At 48.4% G+C, this 19,690-nt stretch overlaps 1 protein-coding gene across 29 annotated transcripts in view; it reads left to right on the top strand.

The window, feature by feature from the left end:
- sm (heterogeneous nuclear ribonucleoprotein L) overlaps positions 1-19,690 on the top strand; it is a 443,801-nt gene that overhangs the window by 309,312 nt on the left and 114,799 nt on the right. The window contains exon 1 of one of the 29 annotated variants that reach the window (XM_071664649.1): positions 11,782-12,016. The exons of 22 other annotated variants lie outside the window; for them this stretch is intronic. In XM_071664649.1, the coding sequence (XP_071520750.1) occupies positions 11,979-12,016 (38 nt within the window). In that variant the 5' untranslated portion in view covers positions 11,782-11,978. 6 more of the 29 variants (XM_071664653.1, XM_071664650.1, XM_071664651.1 and 3 more) reach the window with 6 other exon arrangements.

The following is a 19,690-nucleotide window of genomic DNA, read 5'->3' as shown; positions in this document are numbered from 1 at the left end:
AAACTGCGTAGATCACCCTCCCTCTGGTAAGCCTGCAGCGACATGTCCAGTACGGGTGGCGAAATATTCCGCAGCTGATGACAACTTACTCCCCCCCCCCCTCCTCGGAGAAGGGTCGGGGTGCTCAAGGACAAATGACCATCTGGTTTCAAAAATAAAATTAGAATTAAAGTATTACGCCTAATGCTTGGTGTGAACTGACGCTCGGAGGACGTCTCAGAGGGAGGCCTTAATCCTCGTCCTGATAAGAAATATCAATACCATATGGACACACACACGTTATATACGCGAACATGTGAGCACAAGCACACGTGTTCCGTAACATATGTTGCTTGGTTAGAGACAGAGAGAGAGAGAGAGAGAGGTATGCTTAGCTGGCTGGCATTAGGTCAGCCGCGACAAGCCAGCTGATGATTTTGTCTCTCATTAAGCTCTCTATATGGCGAAGGTAAAGGTTAGCAAGTGATGGTGCATCTAATTGGCATTGGGTTTAACATTTAAGTGCAGTTGGGTTGGATTTTGTGAACAGCATTCCTCGTGCCGCCTGTGGATGCAGGGTAAAAGAAATGCCATGTCTCAAGTAAAATGGAATTCCAGTACTTCGAAAAGTTTTATCAAGTGGTTGGTTGGCACTGATATTGTCGCACTGGTGTATAATATCATTTTTCTCCCCGAGGTCTTGTGCCGTTCTCTGGCTACGGTCTCGTCTCTGGTTTCGTTTTCTGACCTTTTCCCCCACCTTGTTCTCTACTCAATCCCCCTTGCAGTTGCTGCAGCCTGCCACGCCAGTCTCTCGCCATTGTCTCGCCGGGATCTGCTCGGCTCTTTTCGTCTCGTCTGGGGGGGGGGGGGGGGGGGGAGGTCTCGATATCTCGCCTCCGCCGCCTCCCGATCTCCTCTTGCCTCCCCTGGTTAATCTGAGGGCCGTCTCGATGTTCTACAATTTACGGCTAAAGTTTGGAGACTTAAAACTCTGCTGGTGTACCGTTAAGCATCCCGAAAATATATTATTTACAGTTTTTTTTTTTTTTCCGGATTTGGAATGTCGGTCGACATCTTGAAATATTGTTTACTCGTTAACTGTATATGAAAAGTTGTGAAATATCGTTAAAGTATGATCCTAATGGGGAAGACGGTGGTGAGCTTGGGGCTCTTGGTTAGGGGGAGGGGAGAGGCCACGGTGCCTGGTGAGGGGCGAGGGCTGGCCACAGCGCCCGTGGAAGCGTACAGGAAGCAGGGGGAAGGCCAGGGCGCTTGGAAAAAGCGGACGTATATAGCACACCTTGTCTAGTGACGGAGTATGTGCGTCCCCCATGCTGTACTTACCCTCTCCTCCTACTAGATTTTTCCTCGGGGTCTTCGTAAGTTGGTTCTAGGTTCTAGGTAGGAGACTGGTGGCCATTAGCTTGTTGCTGGTGAACGTCGTTGGCGGCGGTGGCGTGCGCTGGCTGCTGGCGGTGGTACCCGCCGGTGATGCACACTGCTGTCGCATGGTGACGCCGGTGAAGACCGCCCCGCGGAGCCGTGGTATTTGGACGAGGAATTCCATTCATCTTTCATAGGTCGGTGTATCGCCATTGCCCCAGTTGGTTAGATTTGATTTCGGATACAAAGGTTTATCGTCGATCTGTGGAGGCTGGAGCCTCGACCATCATTGAGGCATCGGCTTTCCCATTTTCATTTTTTTTTTTCCCCATTTGCACCGTGTGATTGTGACCCAAGATCCTGTAGGCGTCTGTACGGCCGTCTGGGGATAGTGGCAGCGGATGCTGTTGAGGGAATAATGGGGTAGCGACGGGAGACAGGAGACGAATCTGGGTCACCGCACACACTCTGGAATGAGGTGGACTGCCTAAAAAAATCTGTAAATCGATTTGTGTTGGGGAATCATGGGGGGATGCGATATGCATGGGGATGAGAGGCAGGTGAGGGCGGTGTTAGGAAAGCCCTCTGGGGTAGGTGGTGTCGGCGGCTGTGGCCACTGGTAGGTAGGTAGTTGAGCACACGGTGTGTTGCATGTTCACAAAATGTAGGCACCCCCCCGTGGTGGTCTTGTAAGCCACGGCCTTCGGTATGGTGTTCGTCTACGTTGTTGTACCACCATGGGGGAAGCATTATGACTTTAAGTTGATGATGAGAACCATTTCTTAGAATGACTTTAGAATACCTCGTCCTTAATATGCCTTTTTGTGATCCCTTGCTATAGAAACAATATGTGTAGTGCACGTCTGTAAATCCTCTGTTCTAAAAGCATTTTCATGTGTGATCCCTCGCTTCCCCCCCCAAAAAAAAATAGAGCATGAAATATCACATCTGTAAATCCTTTGCTGATGAAGGCGGTAGGATGATGGCTCACTAGTTGTTATCTCGTGGGTTCTGGGGAACACTTGATGTTTGGCTGTGAAGAGCTCGTCGTGTGTCATTCGAGACAGATGGGGCAATCCCTCGTGGATATCTTGAAGGGAGGGAATACCTCAGGATTGGCTGGCTGCCCCCCCCTCCCCCCCCCCCCCCCCCCCCACACACACACACACACACACACACACACACACACACACACACACACGGATTCATTAATTGCGTCCGCGATACCCGGTGATGTACAAGTTTTCGCTCGGGTAAGATTACCAGCGTCACTTGTCAGAATTATAGGGCCCCGGGGGGGACGAAAAATCTATGATTTTATTGGTCTGGCGATTGCGTCAGGCTTGCTGGCTCTCAGGGTGGCTCAGTATTCCGGGGCTGAAAGACAGAATCCACTCGTTAACCTTTAGTACGACGCATGTTCAAGTTGCGCCCGTGGTGAACAGGCTTCAGTGTTCCCCTTGAGCACGGAACACACTCTCGGGTGTGTGTGTGTGTGTACGGCGGTGTAAAATTGTAATTAATGGTGGATTATGAATTGTGTGGCTCGTGGCTTCACATGAGAGACGGCCCGTCTGGTCAGGTGGCTGTGTGTAGAGTACAGGACTTTGTATATATATTCTACGGGGTTGTGAGTGACCAAGCTTTCCGTAGTTGTCTTAGTTCAAAAAACAAACAAACAGCATTACCTTTTTTGGGATTACATCGTGGACTGTAGGAGGGAAGAACACAAACACCAGTTGAACATTAGGTAGTTATCAGTTTAATTGTAGAGATTGAATATCAAGGACAAGGTGATCGGTAGAGTTTCTCTCTCTCTCTCTCTCTCTCTCTCTCTCTCTCTCTCTCTCTCTCTCTCTCTCTCTCTCTCTCTCTCTCTCTCTCTCTCTCTCTCTCTCTCTCATGGGCGGCAGGACACCCCATGAGAGAATATCACATTCCTCTTTGTCTCTCACCTTGAAGTCTCTCTCTTACCCTCCTTTACATGGAACACGTAGGTGGAATGCATACAACCGCTTCATTTGCCAAGCATTCTCGACACTTCCCGCTGTGAGGAGGGAGAAAAAAAGAAATTCACAAAATTCAAGTTGCTTTATAATGTGTGTTGTTCGTTACACAGTTAGATTGATGAGGGAGATCATTTTTCATTTACACACACACACACACACCACACACACACACACACACACCAGCGTCGTTCATCTGATCCTTGTATAAGAATTTACCCGTGTGGCCCTGAAGAACTGGTTCGTTACGTTACGTACGTGCATTCGTCTGTGGTGCGTGTTTCTCTCGTTGCACCACGACACCGACGACGATGTGTTGCCACCTTATGGTTGAGGCGGAGGGAACCTACTCCATCCAGTCACGGAGAACGCGACTGGTACTTGCTGCACCACACACACACACACACACACACACACACACACACACACACACACACACAATTCTCTCTCTCTCTCTCTCTCTCTCTCTGTGTGTGTGTGTGTGTGTGTGTGTGTGTGTGTGTTCCTCCATCTTCACTTTCCTAACGCACCGTCATTCACCCATTATATCTCAGCATTTCCGTATTTTTTTTCGTGCAACGCTACCCTTCTCATTTCCTTCCCTATAATGAACTTTAAATGTATATATATATATATATATATATATATATATATTAATGTGTCGAAGGATGGGTCGCTCGGGAAGTATTCTGAGGCGGTGACACAAAGCGAACTCGGGAATAAGAGCAGGTGGCTGGTCCGCTGGCGGCAGCTGTGACCATCATGCTGCTGTGTTGTGATATTTAACCCCCCCTCTCTCCCCATTCCCTCCCCCGTCCATCAGCTTCCTCCTACCGCCGCCGCCGCTGGAGCGCTGCCACGACGACGGCCTGTCGTCACAGTCTGCCCCAGCCGCCATGTGACGCTCTCCCTGGACTCACTATCGTGGCTTCTGCCTCCTCCCTCCTCACCCCCCCCCCTCCCCTGCTGTGGTGGAGTTCTCGGTAGTGTAGGTGTTTACACGGCTTCTCAGGGGTGGGAGGAGATTTTCCTCCCCCCCACCCACCTTAATATGTAGGTGCTCGTCTGGCTACCGTGGGTGTTGAATCCAGTGTGTGGGGAGGTTCGTGTAGAATTGTACGGATGATGTACATTACAGGAGTCCAATTATTCTTTTCTCCCCTCTCCTCTGTAGACAGGTTTTAGTGGGGGGCGACCCTCACAGCTAATCTGTAGGGAGAACCTATTGATTAAGGCTCTCTCTCTCATTGGTGACTGAGGTTTCTGACGTGTTAACTTTGCTGTTGTATAATTGTGCTGTGACTTGGGAGCGTCTGTTCCGTAAGGCTGTTTCACAGCATCGTAGGTAAACTGTTGTCGTTTTTGTTGTTGTTGTTCGAGAATTTCTGTGTAGGGGCATCGTCAGGGCTGGGCTGTTGGTGCGTTGTTTGTGGACGCGACCCTACGTAGATTCATCTGGGTCGGTGTTCCAAAGCTCCTCTGCCGACGTGGGGGAGCCTACCTCCTCCTCAGCGTTCGTGTGTGTGTGTGTGTGTGAGGATGTCGTTTGGAGGATGTCCCTTAGAAGGAGTTATGGACGTCACGCCTTTATTGATAAGGGGACTTTAAGGACCCCCCCCCCCCCAGCACGCCGCCCTGGACCTCAGCTTTAAACAAGGCATTATTGGGTGCAGGTGTTTTATTACTCGTGATTAAGAAAATCGCGAAATATTGATGGCTGTAGAAAGTGGGCGGCGGGTTTCCAACTGTATCGACAATATATATATATATATATATATATATATATATATATATATATATATATATATATATATATATATATATATCGGATCATCATTTTTCATACAAGTTTATCGTGTTTGAAAATGTGTCATGGGTCGTATTGATGGAGACCGCCATACCATGAGGGTTGAGGGAGGGGGTAGGCATGGCTTAGGTAAGGCTTCCTATCCATGACTGTTTGCCATTAACACAAAGAACTGCTCTCATTGTTGGTTGGTTGAGATCAGTAAGATTTGGTGTTAAGTTAATCTTCAGGAGAAGCAGACCTTGACCCGTTTGTCTTACGCCACAGTGTTGGTTCACTTTCCCCCATCTGTAGGTATTGCTTCGGTTTTTGCTCCCTAGAGCTGGCTGCTTGTGTTCCCCCCCCACCCACCACTAGCTAGACCGCTCGGCAAGCTGCTGCGTCACATGATTACTATGTGGCTCTTGGCAACTCACGGGCTACACGTTTTGATAACTTTCTTTCCCTACACTTCGAAGCTTTGGAACTCTGTACCCACTCACGTCTTTCCCAATAACTATGACCTGGGAGATGTTAAAAGACTGGTTTTTCATTTGTCCCAGAATTCATGTTCTCTCTGTTTCTCCCATTTCCCTTTCATTAACCTCTGTACATTTCAATTAAGGCACGGCATTGATGCGGACTTGTGTCTGTGACTGGAGCCTCCACCGTAAAACAAGAGAAGTGTTGCGAAGATGAACTCTCCTGATACATGTCCTTTGACCGGGACCCAGATCGGGGACATGTTCGACGAGTCGAAATCTATGGGAACCTGACCAGTGGGTAGTCAAGCGACGTAGTTGTATCTGCAACTCGTTTTAGGGATTGATCAGTTAAGGAATGGTAACAGAAGCTGCTGGTGTTCCATTCCTCGTTCCCCGGGAAGTTGTTGTGGGGGTAGGTGGGGTGTGGAGGCTGGGGTGAGCGTTGAGTGTTGAGTGGGCGGTGCGCCATGACGCGTTTGGTAGTCAGCGAAGCTGTACAAGTTGTTGTCGTTGATATGTGTTCTCGAAGGGGAAGCGAGCAGGAGGTCTGGAGAGTGAGGGTGGGAGGGAGGGAGACTAGAAGATAAAGATGGTGAATAAAGGTGTCGAGGAGGAGACACCCTGTGGGTCAAAGCGTGAGCTACGTGGAAAGGGACAGATGAGGGAGGAAAGGAGAGAGAAAATCCCTGTGTGGGGAGACGGTAGGGTGGAGGCTCTAGGGGACGGGACTGTGATCTCACAACAGCCTCTCAAAACTGGATGGATCACGCCCGTGGCCTGCACTGTTTGGCTAAGGCGATAGGAAGTTAGGTGCTGCGTGACGGTGCCGGAGACAACAACCTTTGTCCACTAGACTGAGGCAGGATGACGCTAAACGCATACGTCTGGCTGGCTGACTGACTGGGTGGGTGCGTGGGTGGCTGGCTGGCGGATCGCTCGGCCTTCACTCGTCGAACGTCGCCTGACAGGATAGAGGCTAGGATTGCGTCCCTGAGCTGTGTCGAGTGGAAGTGGTCATGGAGAAGGCGAGATGTGACCCCCAGATGCTAGCCTGACGAGGGAAGCCCTGGAGAGCAGTCACCCAGAGGGCGGCAGCCAAGGTGGTACAGGGGGCCGCGTCGTGCGGCAATTACAGGGGGGGTTGAGAAAAGCTATTGTGGTAGCGGTTGTAAAAGTTGCGCGCGACTTCCTGCTCCCAGAAGCTGGCTGTATTATCAAGTTAGGAAATATTGTAGAAGTGGGACGGAAAAGTTCGCTCCAAATTAACTCGTCTTTTCTGAAGTTGGTGAAGTGGGAGAGGGAGCAGATTTAATTAAGTTGTGTCGACGTTGTTGGGAAGGGAGTGTTGTGGTTGTTGGTGATGACAAGCTGGGGCGTGAGGGCCTGGTGGAGGCGTGATCGGGTTAGTACAGGTGTGGTGGAGGCTGGCTGGGATGTGCAGGTCCTTTGATGGGAGAAACGCCCTGGGGTACAGGTCTTATAATGACAGGAGGAAAAAAAGGTTTTACTTTGGAAACAGGCTTAGGCGTGCAAGTCTGGTGTGAAGTTGGGCTTCTGTGTACAGGTTTAGTTATGGTGTGCAGGTCTGGTGTGAAGGCAGGCTGGGGTGTGCAGGTAGGATAGGCTAGGGTGTGAAGACAGGCTTTGGTGTGCATGTCTGGTATGAAGGCAGGCTGGGGTGTGAAGACAGGCTGTGGTGTGCAGGTAGGATAGGATGGGGTGTGAAGGCAGGCTCTGGTGTGTGCAGGTGTGGTGTGAAGGCAGGCTTTGGTGTGTGCAGGTCTGGTATGAAGGTAGGCTACGGTGTGCAGGTATGGTGATGGTAGGAAGGCTGCAGTGTGTAGATGTGGTGTGGGCGCAGTCCTGGGGATATGCAGATGTGTTGACGCCAGACAGGGCGTGGCGTGCAGTTGTGGTGAGGGCAGGTTGTGGTGTGCAGGCCATATACCGCATCTATTGTAGATGATGCAGGTTGCCTGGGTGCTGTACACAACACTTACACACACACATACGGTCGGGTCATTCAGAAAACGTTAATGAACGTGTATAATGTGGTCGACTGGTGGTAATGCACCTGGTGTGACGTCATGGTAATTCTTATTGTTGCCTGGCAGCTTTTGACACCATGTGTGCTTTTTGTGTGTGTGTGTGTGTGTGTGTGTGTGTTGTATTAATCTCAGCCGGAGTGTTGAGGGATTAGGTTGCCCGCACATGTCGTCTGCGCACCAGCTGTGCACCACACACACATTAGCAGCAGCGCCTCTGAAAGTGGTCGGTTGCCCGGGGATCTTTCATACGTGTTTTTCAGTGAATGAATAGCAAACACCAGTGTGTTTCTGTGGTGGTGGTGGTGGTAGAATCACGCCTTCCCGTGAATTGATGATTGCCAAGGCCACTACACATCAAGAGCCCCACGAGTGGTTGGTTGGTTGGTTAGGTTAGTTGCTTATTGTTCAGCTCTTATATCATCTGCCAGGGTCGTTAAGAACGTCAAGCGGTCATCCACAAGCGGGGACAAATGCACTTAACACTCGCTTTAAAGGTGTTAGCGATAACTTTCAGGACCGCTCACACTCAGTAATGCATGTGGCTTTTTGCTCCCCACCACACACACACACACACACACACACACACACACACACACACACACACACACACACACACAGCTTCGAACTCCTCTCTATCACCTTACAGTGCAATTAGGTAATTACTGACAGGGGAAAAATGGAGAATGAGAACAAAGAAGAGTTAAGGGCAGGGAACTGGGGACGGTAAAAGTGTTGTTAAGGACAACGTGAGGTTAAGGTGCAATTGGGTATCGGTGAGTGGCGCTGCTCTCTTCATTGTTTGAAATAAACATTACCAATTAGAGAAAAGGTCAAAGTCCATGTGTTGTGTGTTTCCCTCGGCCGACCTGGGGCAATCACTGTAGTGGCTGGGGGGTCCCCCCCCCAATTCTTCACCCTTGTATACACAGCGTCGGGGAAGTATATGTTGTCGTGTGCGACCGTGAACGTATGGCGCCACGTGTAAGTAGGTAGCGTTCCTCGTATCGACTTCCAGCGCAAGGACCGAGCACTCGTAAAAGCTCGGGGAAGTTGGGTTTAGTAGTCGTGAAAATCATTAGGTGGGTCACGAGAGTGTTATGAAAGGAAGGCTGACATTCGCCTAACCTTTCCATAGGATGTTCTGACACTTGGCCTAATCTTGCGATAGGATGTTCTGACACTTGACCTAATCTTAGATCGGATATTCTGACACCGACCTAGCCTTACGATAGGATGTTCTGACGGCCTAATCTTACGGTAGGATGCTCTGACACCGACCTAGCCTTACGATAGGATGTTCTGACACTTGACCTAATCTTACGATCGGATATTCTGACACCGACCTAGCCTTACGATAGGATGTTCTAACACTTGACCTAATCTTACGATAGGATGTTCTGACGACCTAATCTTACGATAGGATATTCTGACACCAACCTAGCTTTACGATAGCATGTTCTTACACTTGACCTAATGTTACGATAGGATGTTCTGACACCGACCTAGCCTTACGATGGGATGTTCTCACATTTGACCTAATTTTACGATAGGATGTTCTGACACCGACCTAGCCCGACTATAGGATGTTCTGACACCGACCTAGCCTTACGATAGGATGTTCTAGCATCGACCTAGCCTTACGATAGGATGTTCTGACACCAACCTAGCCTTACGATAGGATGTTCTGACACCAACCTAGCCTTACGATAGGATGTTCTGACACCGACCTAGCCTTACGATAGGATGTTCTGACACCGACCTAGCCTTACGATAGGATGTTCTGACACCGACCTAGCCTTACGATAGGATGTTCTGACACCAACCTAGCCTTACGATAGGATGTTCTGACACTGACCTAGCCTTACGATAGGATGTTCTGACACTGACCTAGCCTTACGATAGGATGCTGACACCGACCTAGCCTTACGATAGGATGTTCTGACACCGACCTAGCCTTACGATAGGATGATCTGACACTTGGTCTAATCTTGCGATAGGATGTTGGTGACCAGTCTTCGTTATCGAGTATAGAATGCTTGCTCTTTAAAGTTTTAAATGGCAGTACGTACGAAGAATGTAGCCGACTACTTTACAAGAGTTTGAGTCTCCACAATTATTTGCAGTTGGTGCTCCATCCCTGACAGAGCAACTAGCGAGTGTGTTAAAAGTCGTCCGTGTCAACCCCCTGTGTAAGAACCACCAGCGAGTGCTAAGTCGTCCGTGTGTAAAACCCCTCCTTGACCCGATGGTGCTTTTGACTTACCCCTTGAGGGTCAGACCAACTCACACCCGCCACCCTCGTGCTCGAGAGGATCAAAGTATTTGGTACGAGTGAACGGCGTCCTATCATTGCTTCTGCACGGTGTGGTCATCTCATGATAGGAGCGTCGCTGGTTTTAAAGAGTATATGGTCTTCTTTTGTGGCGAGGGAAGAAAAGCTCGTCAAGTGCTAAAACATCTTTTTTTATTATTTTAGAAATAACATACTGCAGCATTCCAATGGCGCGTCTTGCGGGTGTAAGGTGTCTGTGTAACATGATTGCGTGCATCAGGGACCTCTCCCGCGGCTCCTCCAATCTTATCAGGCTGCGGGCTGGTGGGCTAGGGGGGTGTGTTTGGTGATGAGGGTGCTTCACATGATCTGAGTGCCTTATTAAACCAGGCCACAGTTCTCTCCCCCTTGCTTGGCTCATGATCCTCGGGATACCATATCATTTGTGTGGGCTGCTGCTGTGCTGTTTTCAGCGCTGGGAGGGGAGGTAGTCATGATGTAGGGTCGTTTCAAGTCGTCACTGGCGCGTTGAAATGGAAGTAATTAGTTCGTGAGATTTGCCTTTTTGTGGAAAGACTGACGATCTTGGGCAAAGAGGAAGGGATGAGAGGAGATTTGTAACATGGTTGTAGCAGTGTAGGGCTGCTTGGAAGAGCAAGACTTCCTCGGAGTTCTGCCACCGATACCGAATCTGGTGTCGTTCAGTGTCTGCTGCTTACTGCCAAGGCCTCTGCTTCCGTACTAAACCATTCCATACCAAACCATGGATCATAGCACCTATAGATCCCCTCCTCCTCCTCTCCTTATCTGTTTTTCAAATCGACACGAGAAGACACCCTCGAACCTGGTATTTGGAGCACAAGGCAAATTTGTCATGTATAAGAGGCTATGCACTTTGTCATAATAGTTTCTGAAAAGATGGAGAATATTTGTAAACATGTTACCTCATTTCATAAACCTTGTATTTCGGAGGGACCAGTGTATTCGGTTTTGGTCACAATAGGTGATGCTTTGGCTTAAAACTTCTTGTCTTTTGGTTGGATCGCTGCCTCTGGAATCAAAAATGTTAAAAAAAAGTCGATTATCTGATCATTTAGAAGTAATCATTTTATATAAGTACACACAGACAGACGTTTCTGTCTGTGTGGTATTGTCATATGTAATGGGAAGTAAATATTCTGTTCAGCATAAGCGAGTCTTGACAGTGTGATGGAGAAGTAAGCGTGTCTTTGCCTACTAGATTTGGAAATGGTGTAACGTGTGATAAGGCTGTTTTATTAGCCTAGAAGCAGGGAGATCTGAAAGCTCTACTTAACCTTGTTCGAGGAGGTTAATCTTTGCTAGCTTTTCTCGACAGTTGGAGGGGAAAGACTCGTTTTATGAGGCGAAAGAAAAATGCCCAAATGACTGCCAGCTCACTCTGGAAGTTCTCGAATCCCGGTTAAGTAGTTCCTTTGTGTGATGTATCGGAACAGCTGTGCTCAGCTGCCCTGTTATGGCTTTATTTTGCTTGGCAGTGCATTATTACGATTGTAGACTCTCCATATCTTTTCGTGGAAAAAGATATTGAAGAATAAATTCCCATTTGATTTAATTAGGCTTTGGAAATGTACACATCAGTTTTACATAAGTAGAACGGGAAGAAAAGTACGATCACAGTAATCTCGTAGGTCGATAAGTTCAGGAGTTTCGAGTAGCGCGCGTTCAGTAATGGCGGTGAGCGCCGTGACTATTTTTTTGCCGGGAAGTGTGGAGCAGCGCCGGCAGTGTGACTAGCGTTATGGTGGTGCACGTGGACGTGGCAGGGGTACGATGACACTCGCTGAGCCTCCAGTGACGCCCAGAGTGTTTTCGGCCACCGTGGGACGCTGCTCTTCCCACAGGAACATGTGTTGCCTTGTGTCTCAGGCGGACAACTTTGGTGATTCTGTATATTCAAGTGGGTTTAGTGATCGTCATCGTGCGTTTGGCAGCGCTGCAGCCCCGTATTGATTGACAGAGCAGGACGCACAGGTGATGCGGGAGTTTGCGCTCAACGGCAGCATGGCGAACAGGTAACTCCCACCGCCACTAGCACCACTAGCACATACTCCTCCACTGCCACCGCACCCATGTACTGCCACTGCTGCTGCTTGCTGCACAGTGGAGGGTAGCATCCCTGCTCTTGCCCCCACAATGGTACTAGTCAACCTCCACAACGCCGCCACCATCGCTGGCTCAGGCCCCCGCTGTTTGGCTGCAGAGTTGCTGCTGCCGGGAACCGGAGCCTCTAGTAGCCGGCTTGGGTTGTTTCTGTTGCTTGACTGCTGCTTCTTGCTCACTTGTTCTGTGCAGTGCCGGACCTCCTTGTGTTAGGTCTTCTCTGGTTGTGTAGAGTATGGTGGCACCGGCAGGACTGGTCTAGGTGATAACGTTTTAGAGAGTGAGTGTTTGGGGCCGGGTGAGTGTGACGGCAACGTGGCCGGCCGGCAGCCGTGCAACTGGCGCCACCATCAAGAGTTGTGGTGTAAACATTGTGAGAACCTCGTCGCTCCGGCTCCGCCTTTAGCCTCACCTACCTTGTTATCACACTGACCTCTGTGCTGGTGCCATCCACCCAGGACTAATGGTGTTTGTGCGTGACCTTGAGTGTAGAATATATCTGCCGGCGAGTTGTGGTCGTCCAGCAGCCCGGCCCGGCTCGGCTCGTCTCACCGGTGGTGGGAACCTGCGCGGAACCCTGCCTCCCTCCCCGCTTACCCTCCCTGTGTCCCTCCCTCGCACCCACTCACCCATCCACCCACATTGTCCCTCCCATGAACCCGCCCAACCAACAGGATGGAATAACTCCGCCCACCGGTGATGCTGCTGCTGCTGGTAGCCCCGTGGGACCACGTATTTAGTTAGCTTTACCGATAAACTTATGCTCCTGAAAAAAAAAAGGGTGTAACATTTCCTCCATGCTGATGGGTGAGGTAAATTTTCTTTGTTCTTGCCAGAGTGGAACAAATGTTGGCATTTACCTACATGAACGCGTAAATAATTTACAGGCTAAGAGATGGGGAGGGTTTGGAAGGGGGGGGGGGAGATGAAAGTAGACCTCGGCAATCGATCCGTTGTATCAATTTGTACCCTGTTTGTTGCTGCTGTATGTTATGCCATTCATGTCGCAAAAGTGGGATCCTTTTGCTTTAGATGCATATCTCCCTTCCGAGGTAGTGTAGATAGATTCCTTACCTCTAGGCGAGTCTAGAGTAACACCACTTTAAGTGCATCGTGTAACTATTTTTTTCTCTCTCTTCTCTCTCCTCGTCACTCCATGGTGAGCATGCTCTTGCCTGGTTGTCCGTTGACCGACCGTTGTTATTTGGTCACATACCTCCCCAGCTCTGCGTGGTTGTGTTGCAGTGCTCTGGCAGGGCAGGTCTGGGCTGGGCTAGCGTTCAAGCCAAGGCTTTGTTATTGAGTGTGAAGCTTTGATATATAGAATTGGGGGGAGGGGGGCTTGTTAATGTTTTATTTCCAGTAACTGGACCCAGGGCCAGCCACAAGTATGCCGCCAAGGACAAATTGAGTAAAATGGGACTTGTCACTCAATCTTGACGTTCACAATCAACTTTTTTTTTTTTTTTTAAGAATATGTATATTAAAAAAAGTTTGTGGAGTTATTCCAAGTAACTGTTTCCATGAGGTCCTGCATCTCGAAGGCTGCGGTACTTTCTGAAACGGGGAAATAATGGACTACTCAGGAGTGATAGGCTCTTTGAATAGACTGTCCTCCTGATGACAGCCTCGCCAAAGATGAATTTTCACTCTGTGAAACGTCATGCAGGCGCAATATATATATATATATATATATATATATATATATATATATATATATATATATATATATATATATATTATTTATTTATTTACATAGATATGTATGTTTGGAATATCCTTCATTAGTGAAACTGTCTAGTGGATTGATGTTGAGAGGCAGCTGGTGTCAGGACTTGCACACTATAACATTACCGTTAAATGTGCAGAAAGGCCTTGATATTTTTTTTCTTTCCGGGGCGCCCTTGGGCCCAGTTAGTATTAATTACACAGTCTCGGGTGTTTGTTTTCTCTCTCTCTGAAAGCATGGATTGTGTATACAAGTGAAGGGGGATAATATGCAGAGGTTATATTAGGATTTCGTTAAGGATGTATTAGGATCAGTTAACGGTCCTGTTCAACTGGCTGTAGATTTGTAGATGTGTATATTTTTTGTAAATCTTGTCATACGTATAGGTAGGTAGATTAGGAAAGTATGAAAATAGCAACGTAGTGACTGACATGTTCATTGCACAAGGCATGTAATTTTCAAATCTTGACATCAAGGCCAGCACGTGTTTGGAAGTGGACACTTGCCAGGTTGTGTTTCCGCTAAGGATAAACCTATCTTTTGTTTGTGCTGGTCTCTCTCTCTCTCTCTCTCTCGGCGTGAGTTCCCAGGGTTTGACTTGTACGGTACGAGTAAAGTTTAGGTATCGTTCCTGTATGCAGATGCTTGTATGTGTCGTACGGTATATGAGTAGAAAGGTATTTGAATATCTGAACTTTTTTATTATGCCTCGAATATTCGAATATATATATATATATATATATATATATATATATATATATATATATATATATATATATATATATATATATATATTTTTTTTTAATCGGTTTTCCGCGTTAGCGAGGTACCGCCAGGAAACAGACGAAAGAATGGCAAGGTAACGCTAGAACAAGACCAAAAGGCCACATTCGTTCACTCTGGCTAACATGTGTAATGCACCGAAACCACGGCACCCTTTCCACCTCCAGGTCTCACAAGACTCTCCATGGTTTACCTCAGACGCTTCACATGCCCAGGTTCAATCCATTGACAGCACGTCGACCTCGGTATACCACATCGTTCCGATTCTCTCTATACCTTGCACGCCTTTCACCCTTCTGTATGTTCAGGCCCCGATCGCTCAAAATCTTTTTCACTCCATCCTTCCACCTCCAATTTGATGTTCGCTTCTCCTCGTTCCCTCAACCATATATCCTCTTTGTCAATCTTTCCTCACTCCCCATGTGACCAAATCATTTTAACACACCCTCTTCTGCTCTTTCAGCCACACACTATTTATTGCCACACGTCTCTCTTACCCTCTCATTAGTTACTCGATCAAACCACTTCACGCCACATGTCCTCAAACTTTTCATTTCTAACATATCCACCCTACTCCGCACAACCCTATATATAGCCCATGCCTCGCATCCACATAACATTGTTGGAACCAATATTCCTTCAAACATACCCATTTTTGCTATCCGAGATAACATTTTCGCCTTCCGCACATTCTTTCAACGCTTCCAGAACCTTCGCCCCCTCCCCACCCTGTGACTCGTTTCCGCTTCCATGGTTCCACCCCTGTTAAATCCACTCCAAGATATCTAAAACACTTCACTTCCTCCAGTTTTTCTCCTTTCAAACTTACCTCCCAATTAACTTGTCCCTCAACCTTACTAAACATAATCTTGCTTTTATTCACATTTACTCTCAGCTTTCTTCTTTCACACACCTTACCAAACTCAGTCACCAACTTATGCAGTTTCTCACCCGAATCAGCCATTAGCGCTATATCACCAGCGAACAACTGACTCGCTTCTCAAGCCTTCTCCTTCACAACAGACTGCATACTTGCCCCTCTCTCCAAAACTCTTGCATTCACCTCCCTAACCACCCCATCCATAAACAAATTAAACAACCACTAGAAATAGAAAATAGAAACGAGTAAGTACCCACCGTTTTTATTTTTTCTTTCCATTGGAGATTGTTGCATATATACCGAAGTAGCTTACAGGATCAGGAACTGAGAATTCGTGGGGGGGGGGGGATATCTGCTTTACTACTACCGTTCCAGTGTCCCTGCTCCTGCCCAGGGGCTCCTGCCGCTCGCAAGGAGATACGCGAGTAACATTACAGAAGGGCTTCATACCAAGAGACCATTGAGGTCCTTTCTAGGACATTCCTCCTCTCCTTGGTCCCCAACGATGATGGAAGACAGTATAACGTTATCAGTAATTCTCGTGCATGAATTGTTCCCACATGGGAAAATTTCTCTCGTTTATACTCCACCAGTGCACGCAAGAGAGTTTGCCCTTCTCCCACCAGCGTCTCTCTGAACACATTCTTGTTTGCCCGAAAGCGCGCACCTCACACACTTATCCAGTATCCCTTTTCAGGGGCTCCCGTAGCCCAGTAGCAGGGAAATGTGAACAGTTGAAGTAAGTGTCCTTTGACGAGACTAATGCCAATGTCTTTCTTCTCGCGATGTAACCTCGAGCAGGTGGGATATGAAGTCATCGAAGTCGTCTTGAATCACGCAACGTTTTCAGGGGCTGTCTTCTATCCCCAGAGCCCGATGTGCCACACAAGTTGTGTCGGCGCTCCTTGCTCTTATGTTGGTAGACAAATTAGCCGGCGATTGCAACAAAAAACTGAAGTGTTTTGTGGTATTCACTTTCATAACTTATATGTCGGTGTGGCATACCTTGCTAGTAGATGTCGTGTTTGTGTGTATATTTATGTATATCTTGCGGTAGCTCGTTAAAAAAGATGTCGACTCCCGAGCGCCTTCTCCATATCGGCAGTTTGGGCGGGTCTAATGTTTCGCCCAGTTTTTGATCATAGCGAGTATGAGATCTATGAAATCCTTCTTGACGGGAGTAGTTCCGTTCCGTTCCGTTCGCTGTGCCGGGTGTGCAGAACCAACTCCAACTCTAGCTGCTGTGGAAGCGAGTATAAAGTAGGTTAGGTTATGCTTATGGTACATTTTAGGGCTCTTAGGTGAGGTTCGTGTTGTGTCGGTGTTGGATATCCTCGAATCTTGCGACACAGACGTTCCTTATCTGCCAATTAACCGTGAGCAGTTTGCCTGCCGGGAGTGGAGGTTGGGTGTCAGGCGCATTGCCTGAGTCGACCAGACGCAGTTCTGACGGTGGGAGTGTGTGATTCCTCCAGCTGCTTGCCTGGTTGCTTGCTTGCTTGCTTGCTTTGAACCTGTGTTTCTTTTAATTCCGGACTTGCTTCGTCATTTCGTTATCGCGTTTGGTCCCGTTGTAACACCTGAATCACAACGGTCATGTTCCGAGCAAGCCGTCACATCCAGAGGTCGTTGTACTCGAGGGTTGTACCGTCGTGCTCGAGTCGTGTCGTGCTCCGAAAGGCCGCCCGTACCGTCGTGCTTAAAATGTGCGCGTGCACGACCCGCCGCACGAGACACCACTGTTCTCGCACGAGTTAAACCTCCCCCCAAACTTTCGTTTTTGTTTCGTGACGATTAGCCTTGCAGTTCTTACATAGTTCATCGCTCCACACACCCACCAGTGTTTGCTATCGCGCGTTCTACTTGGTACTCCACTGAGCTCAAGCCAATACTCATGGCAGCTTGCTTGGCCCCACTCTTCAGTTGAATGATGAGTTGAGGGTAAAGAGAGAGAAAAAAAAAATTGATAACACCGTTAAGCATACGTAAGGTAGGTGAGGATTTAAACCCAGCTGTGAGGTAAGAAGACGTACGAAGCCATCGTAAGTTAAGGAAAGGGAAAGTCAAAGTCCTAGACAGAGCTTGGGATTGTGGGGGTGAAAGGCTTCTGAAAGCATGCAAGGGAGACTTGTATGGTCCCGGACAGAAATGTGGGGGTTGGAAGACTTACGAAACCATAGTAAGGCTTATATAGGGTAGTTAGGGTTCCAGACTTGAGCTGGGGGGGGGGGGGGGGAGACCACGGAACCCGCCATTAAGGTAGGTACACGCTCAAAAGACGAAATGGCGTGCGCGTCCGGTTGCTTGAAGGGTGGGAGGGGTGGGGGGCTGGCTGCGACCGTTACGTCGCGCCAGTGTCCATTATCTTGTAGTATTACGTCACCACAGCCTCCACTGTCAACCTTTCTTTGTTATTGCGTGGGCCGGGGCGAGTTGAGGCAGGGAGAGCGCTCGTACTGCCGAGTCACACTTTGCCAGTCGGTGTTCGGGGCTAGAGAATGATATAGATGACTTTATAACATCTCCCCTTGTTTGGTAAGTTGATACGTGCATAAAGTGGCCAGACATTCCTGACTCGGCATTAGCCAACCATGCCGACTCACTCGCCCTTACTTTGGTTTCTTGCCCGGGGATCATGAGCGCTGCTCGGCTTTACTACGGTATGTGAGATGTGGTAAGAGACCACGATTTGGCTGTGTAGAATGGGATGGGGTTGTCGTGGCTGCGTGAGTGGAGTGAGAGGAGTGTGTGTGTGTGTTTGCCCTGGCTGTAGGTAGTAGGTCTGAGGAAGGTACCAGGTGCTTCATGACTTAACCAGATAAGGCGTATCTATGGATATGTTATAAACCGCTTATCCCTGATAACGCTCTCGTGTCCGTGGCTTGACACGTCACCACCAGCAGGTTTTTCCCGGTAACCCTCGTGTGTCCGTGGTTTGTACAGATACCCCCGTCTATCCTGGGGTTTCCATCTCTCGTACGATAACATCCGTGTCCCTGGTTTCATCAGATAGCGTCCGAGGCTTCGTGTTGTACACACTCCCGTCGTTGTGTTGTAAGAGCGGTGGCGTGAATAGTGAGGGTGATTATGTGTGTGGTGCATGTCGTCTGAGGTATGACTGATAGTCACGTGTTGTCTGGGTGTAAATAGGTTGTCAGATGTGTATTATGAATGGTGTGTATATATTGTCATTGTGATTATGAGTGGTGTGCCTCGTGAGAGGGATGTTATGAGTGTGTGTTGTCGGAAGGATATTATGAGTGATGGGGTTTCATATGGATTTCATGAGTGATGTGTTGTCAGAGGGATATTCAAAGTGGTTTGTATTGTAAGGGGGAATATTTTGTGTGTGTGTGTGTGTGTGTGTGTGTGTGTGTGTGTGTGTGTGTGTTGGCAGCAGGATGCGAGTACTGTATGTTGTGAAGGTTATATAACGAGGGGTTTGATATTAGGATAGTATTATGGAGTGGTACACTAGACCAGACCTTTGAAGGTGTTTGGTAGTATTGGTGTGGTGTCTGGTACACGACTGAGCGTGTGGTCGGTGTCAGACAGACGGGGATGTATGTAGTGGTGTTATTATTACATACGTGGCTAGAGGTCAAAGGTCACTCCATCACGCTGGTGGGTCTTTACGTCGACCTGGAGGTATTACGGTCATGGGTGTTGGAGCACCACGCACTCGGCTGAATGTCAGTATTACTGGGTAAAAGGAATCTGTCTGTCGTATTTACTGTGTAGATGGCAGTTGTTTGCCTCTGGTGTGAGGGCTTTCTTAGTTCCCGGTAATATCTGATTGTGTGACTTTATATAGAGTAATGAAGTACCCCCACGCCATGGTGAGTAGCAGTGAAAAATGTAATGTTGATTTCATTTTTTTTTTTCGTTTTATCTCTCTTCTTAACTCAAGTCTCCTCCTCTTGCGATCTGGCGTGGGTCCCGTCGTATCAGTAAAATGGGCGGGGATGGAGCGGACGGACGGCCCCGCTATAATGTACAGTGACGTGACCATTTCTCCTTTGCTTGGCATCCAACTCGAGGCGAGAGCCAGCCTCGAGGTGCACCTCGGCTTTTGTGTTGCGTGGCCTTGAACCTGTCTTGTTAGCTGTGGCCACTGACCACTCCCGACGGCGGTATGACCCCCGTTGGGTATACGTTGCCGCGACCTTTGACCTGGTCGTCGTAAGCCAAGGG

The sequence above is a fragment of the Panulirus ornatus genome, chromosome 9 (genome assembly GCF_036320965.1).
Source record: "Panulirus ornatus isolate Po-2019 chromosome 9, ASM3632096v1, whole genome shotgun sequence".
In the NCBI taxonomy this organism is placed as follows: Eukaryota; Metazoa; Arthropoda; class Malacostraca; order Decapoda; family Palinuridae; genus Panulirus; species Panulirus ornatus.
Note: the sequence above shows the minus strand (reverse complement) of the source record. Positions and strands in the feature narration are given on the sequence as shown.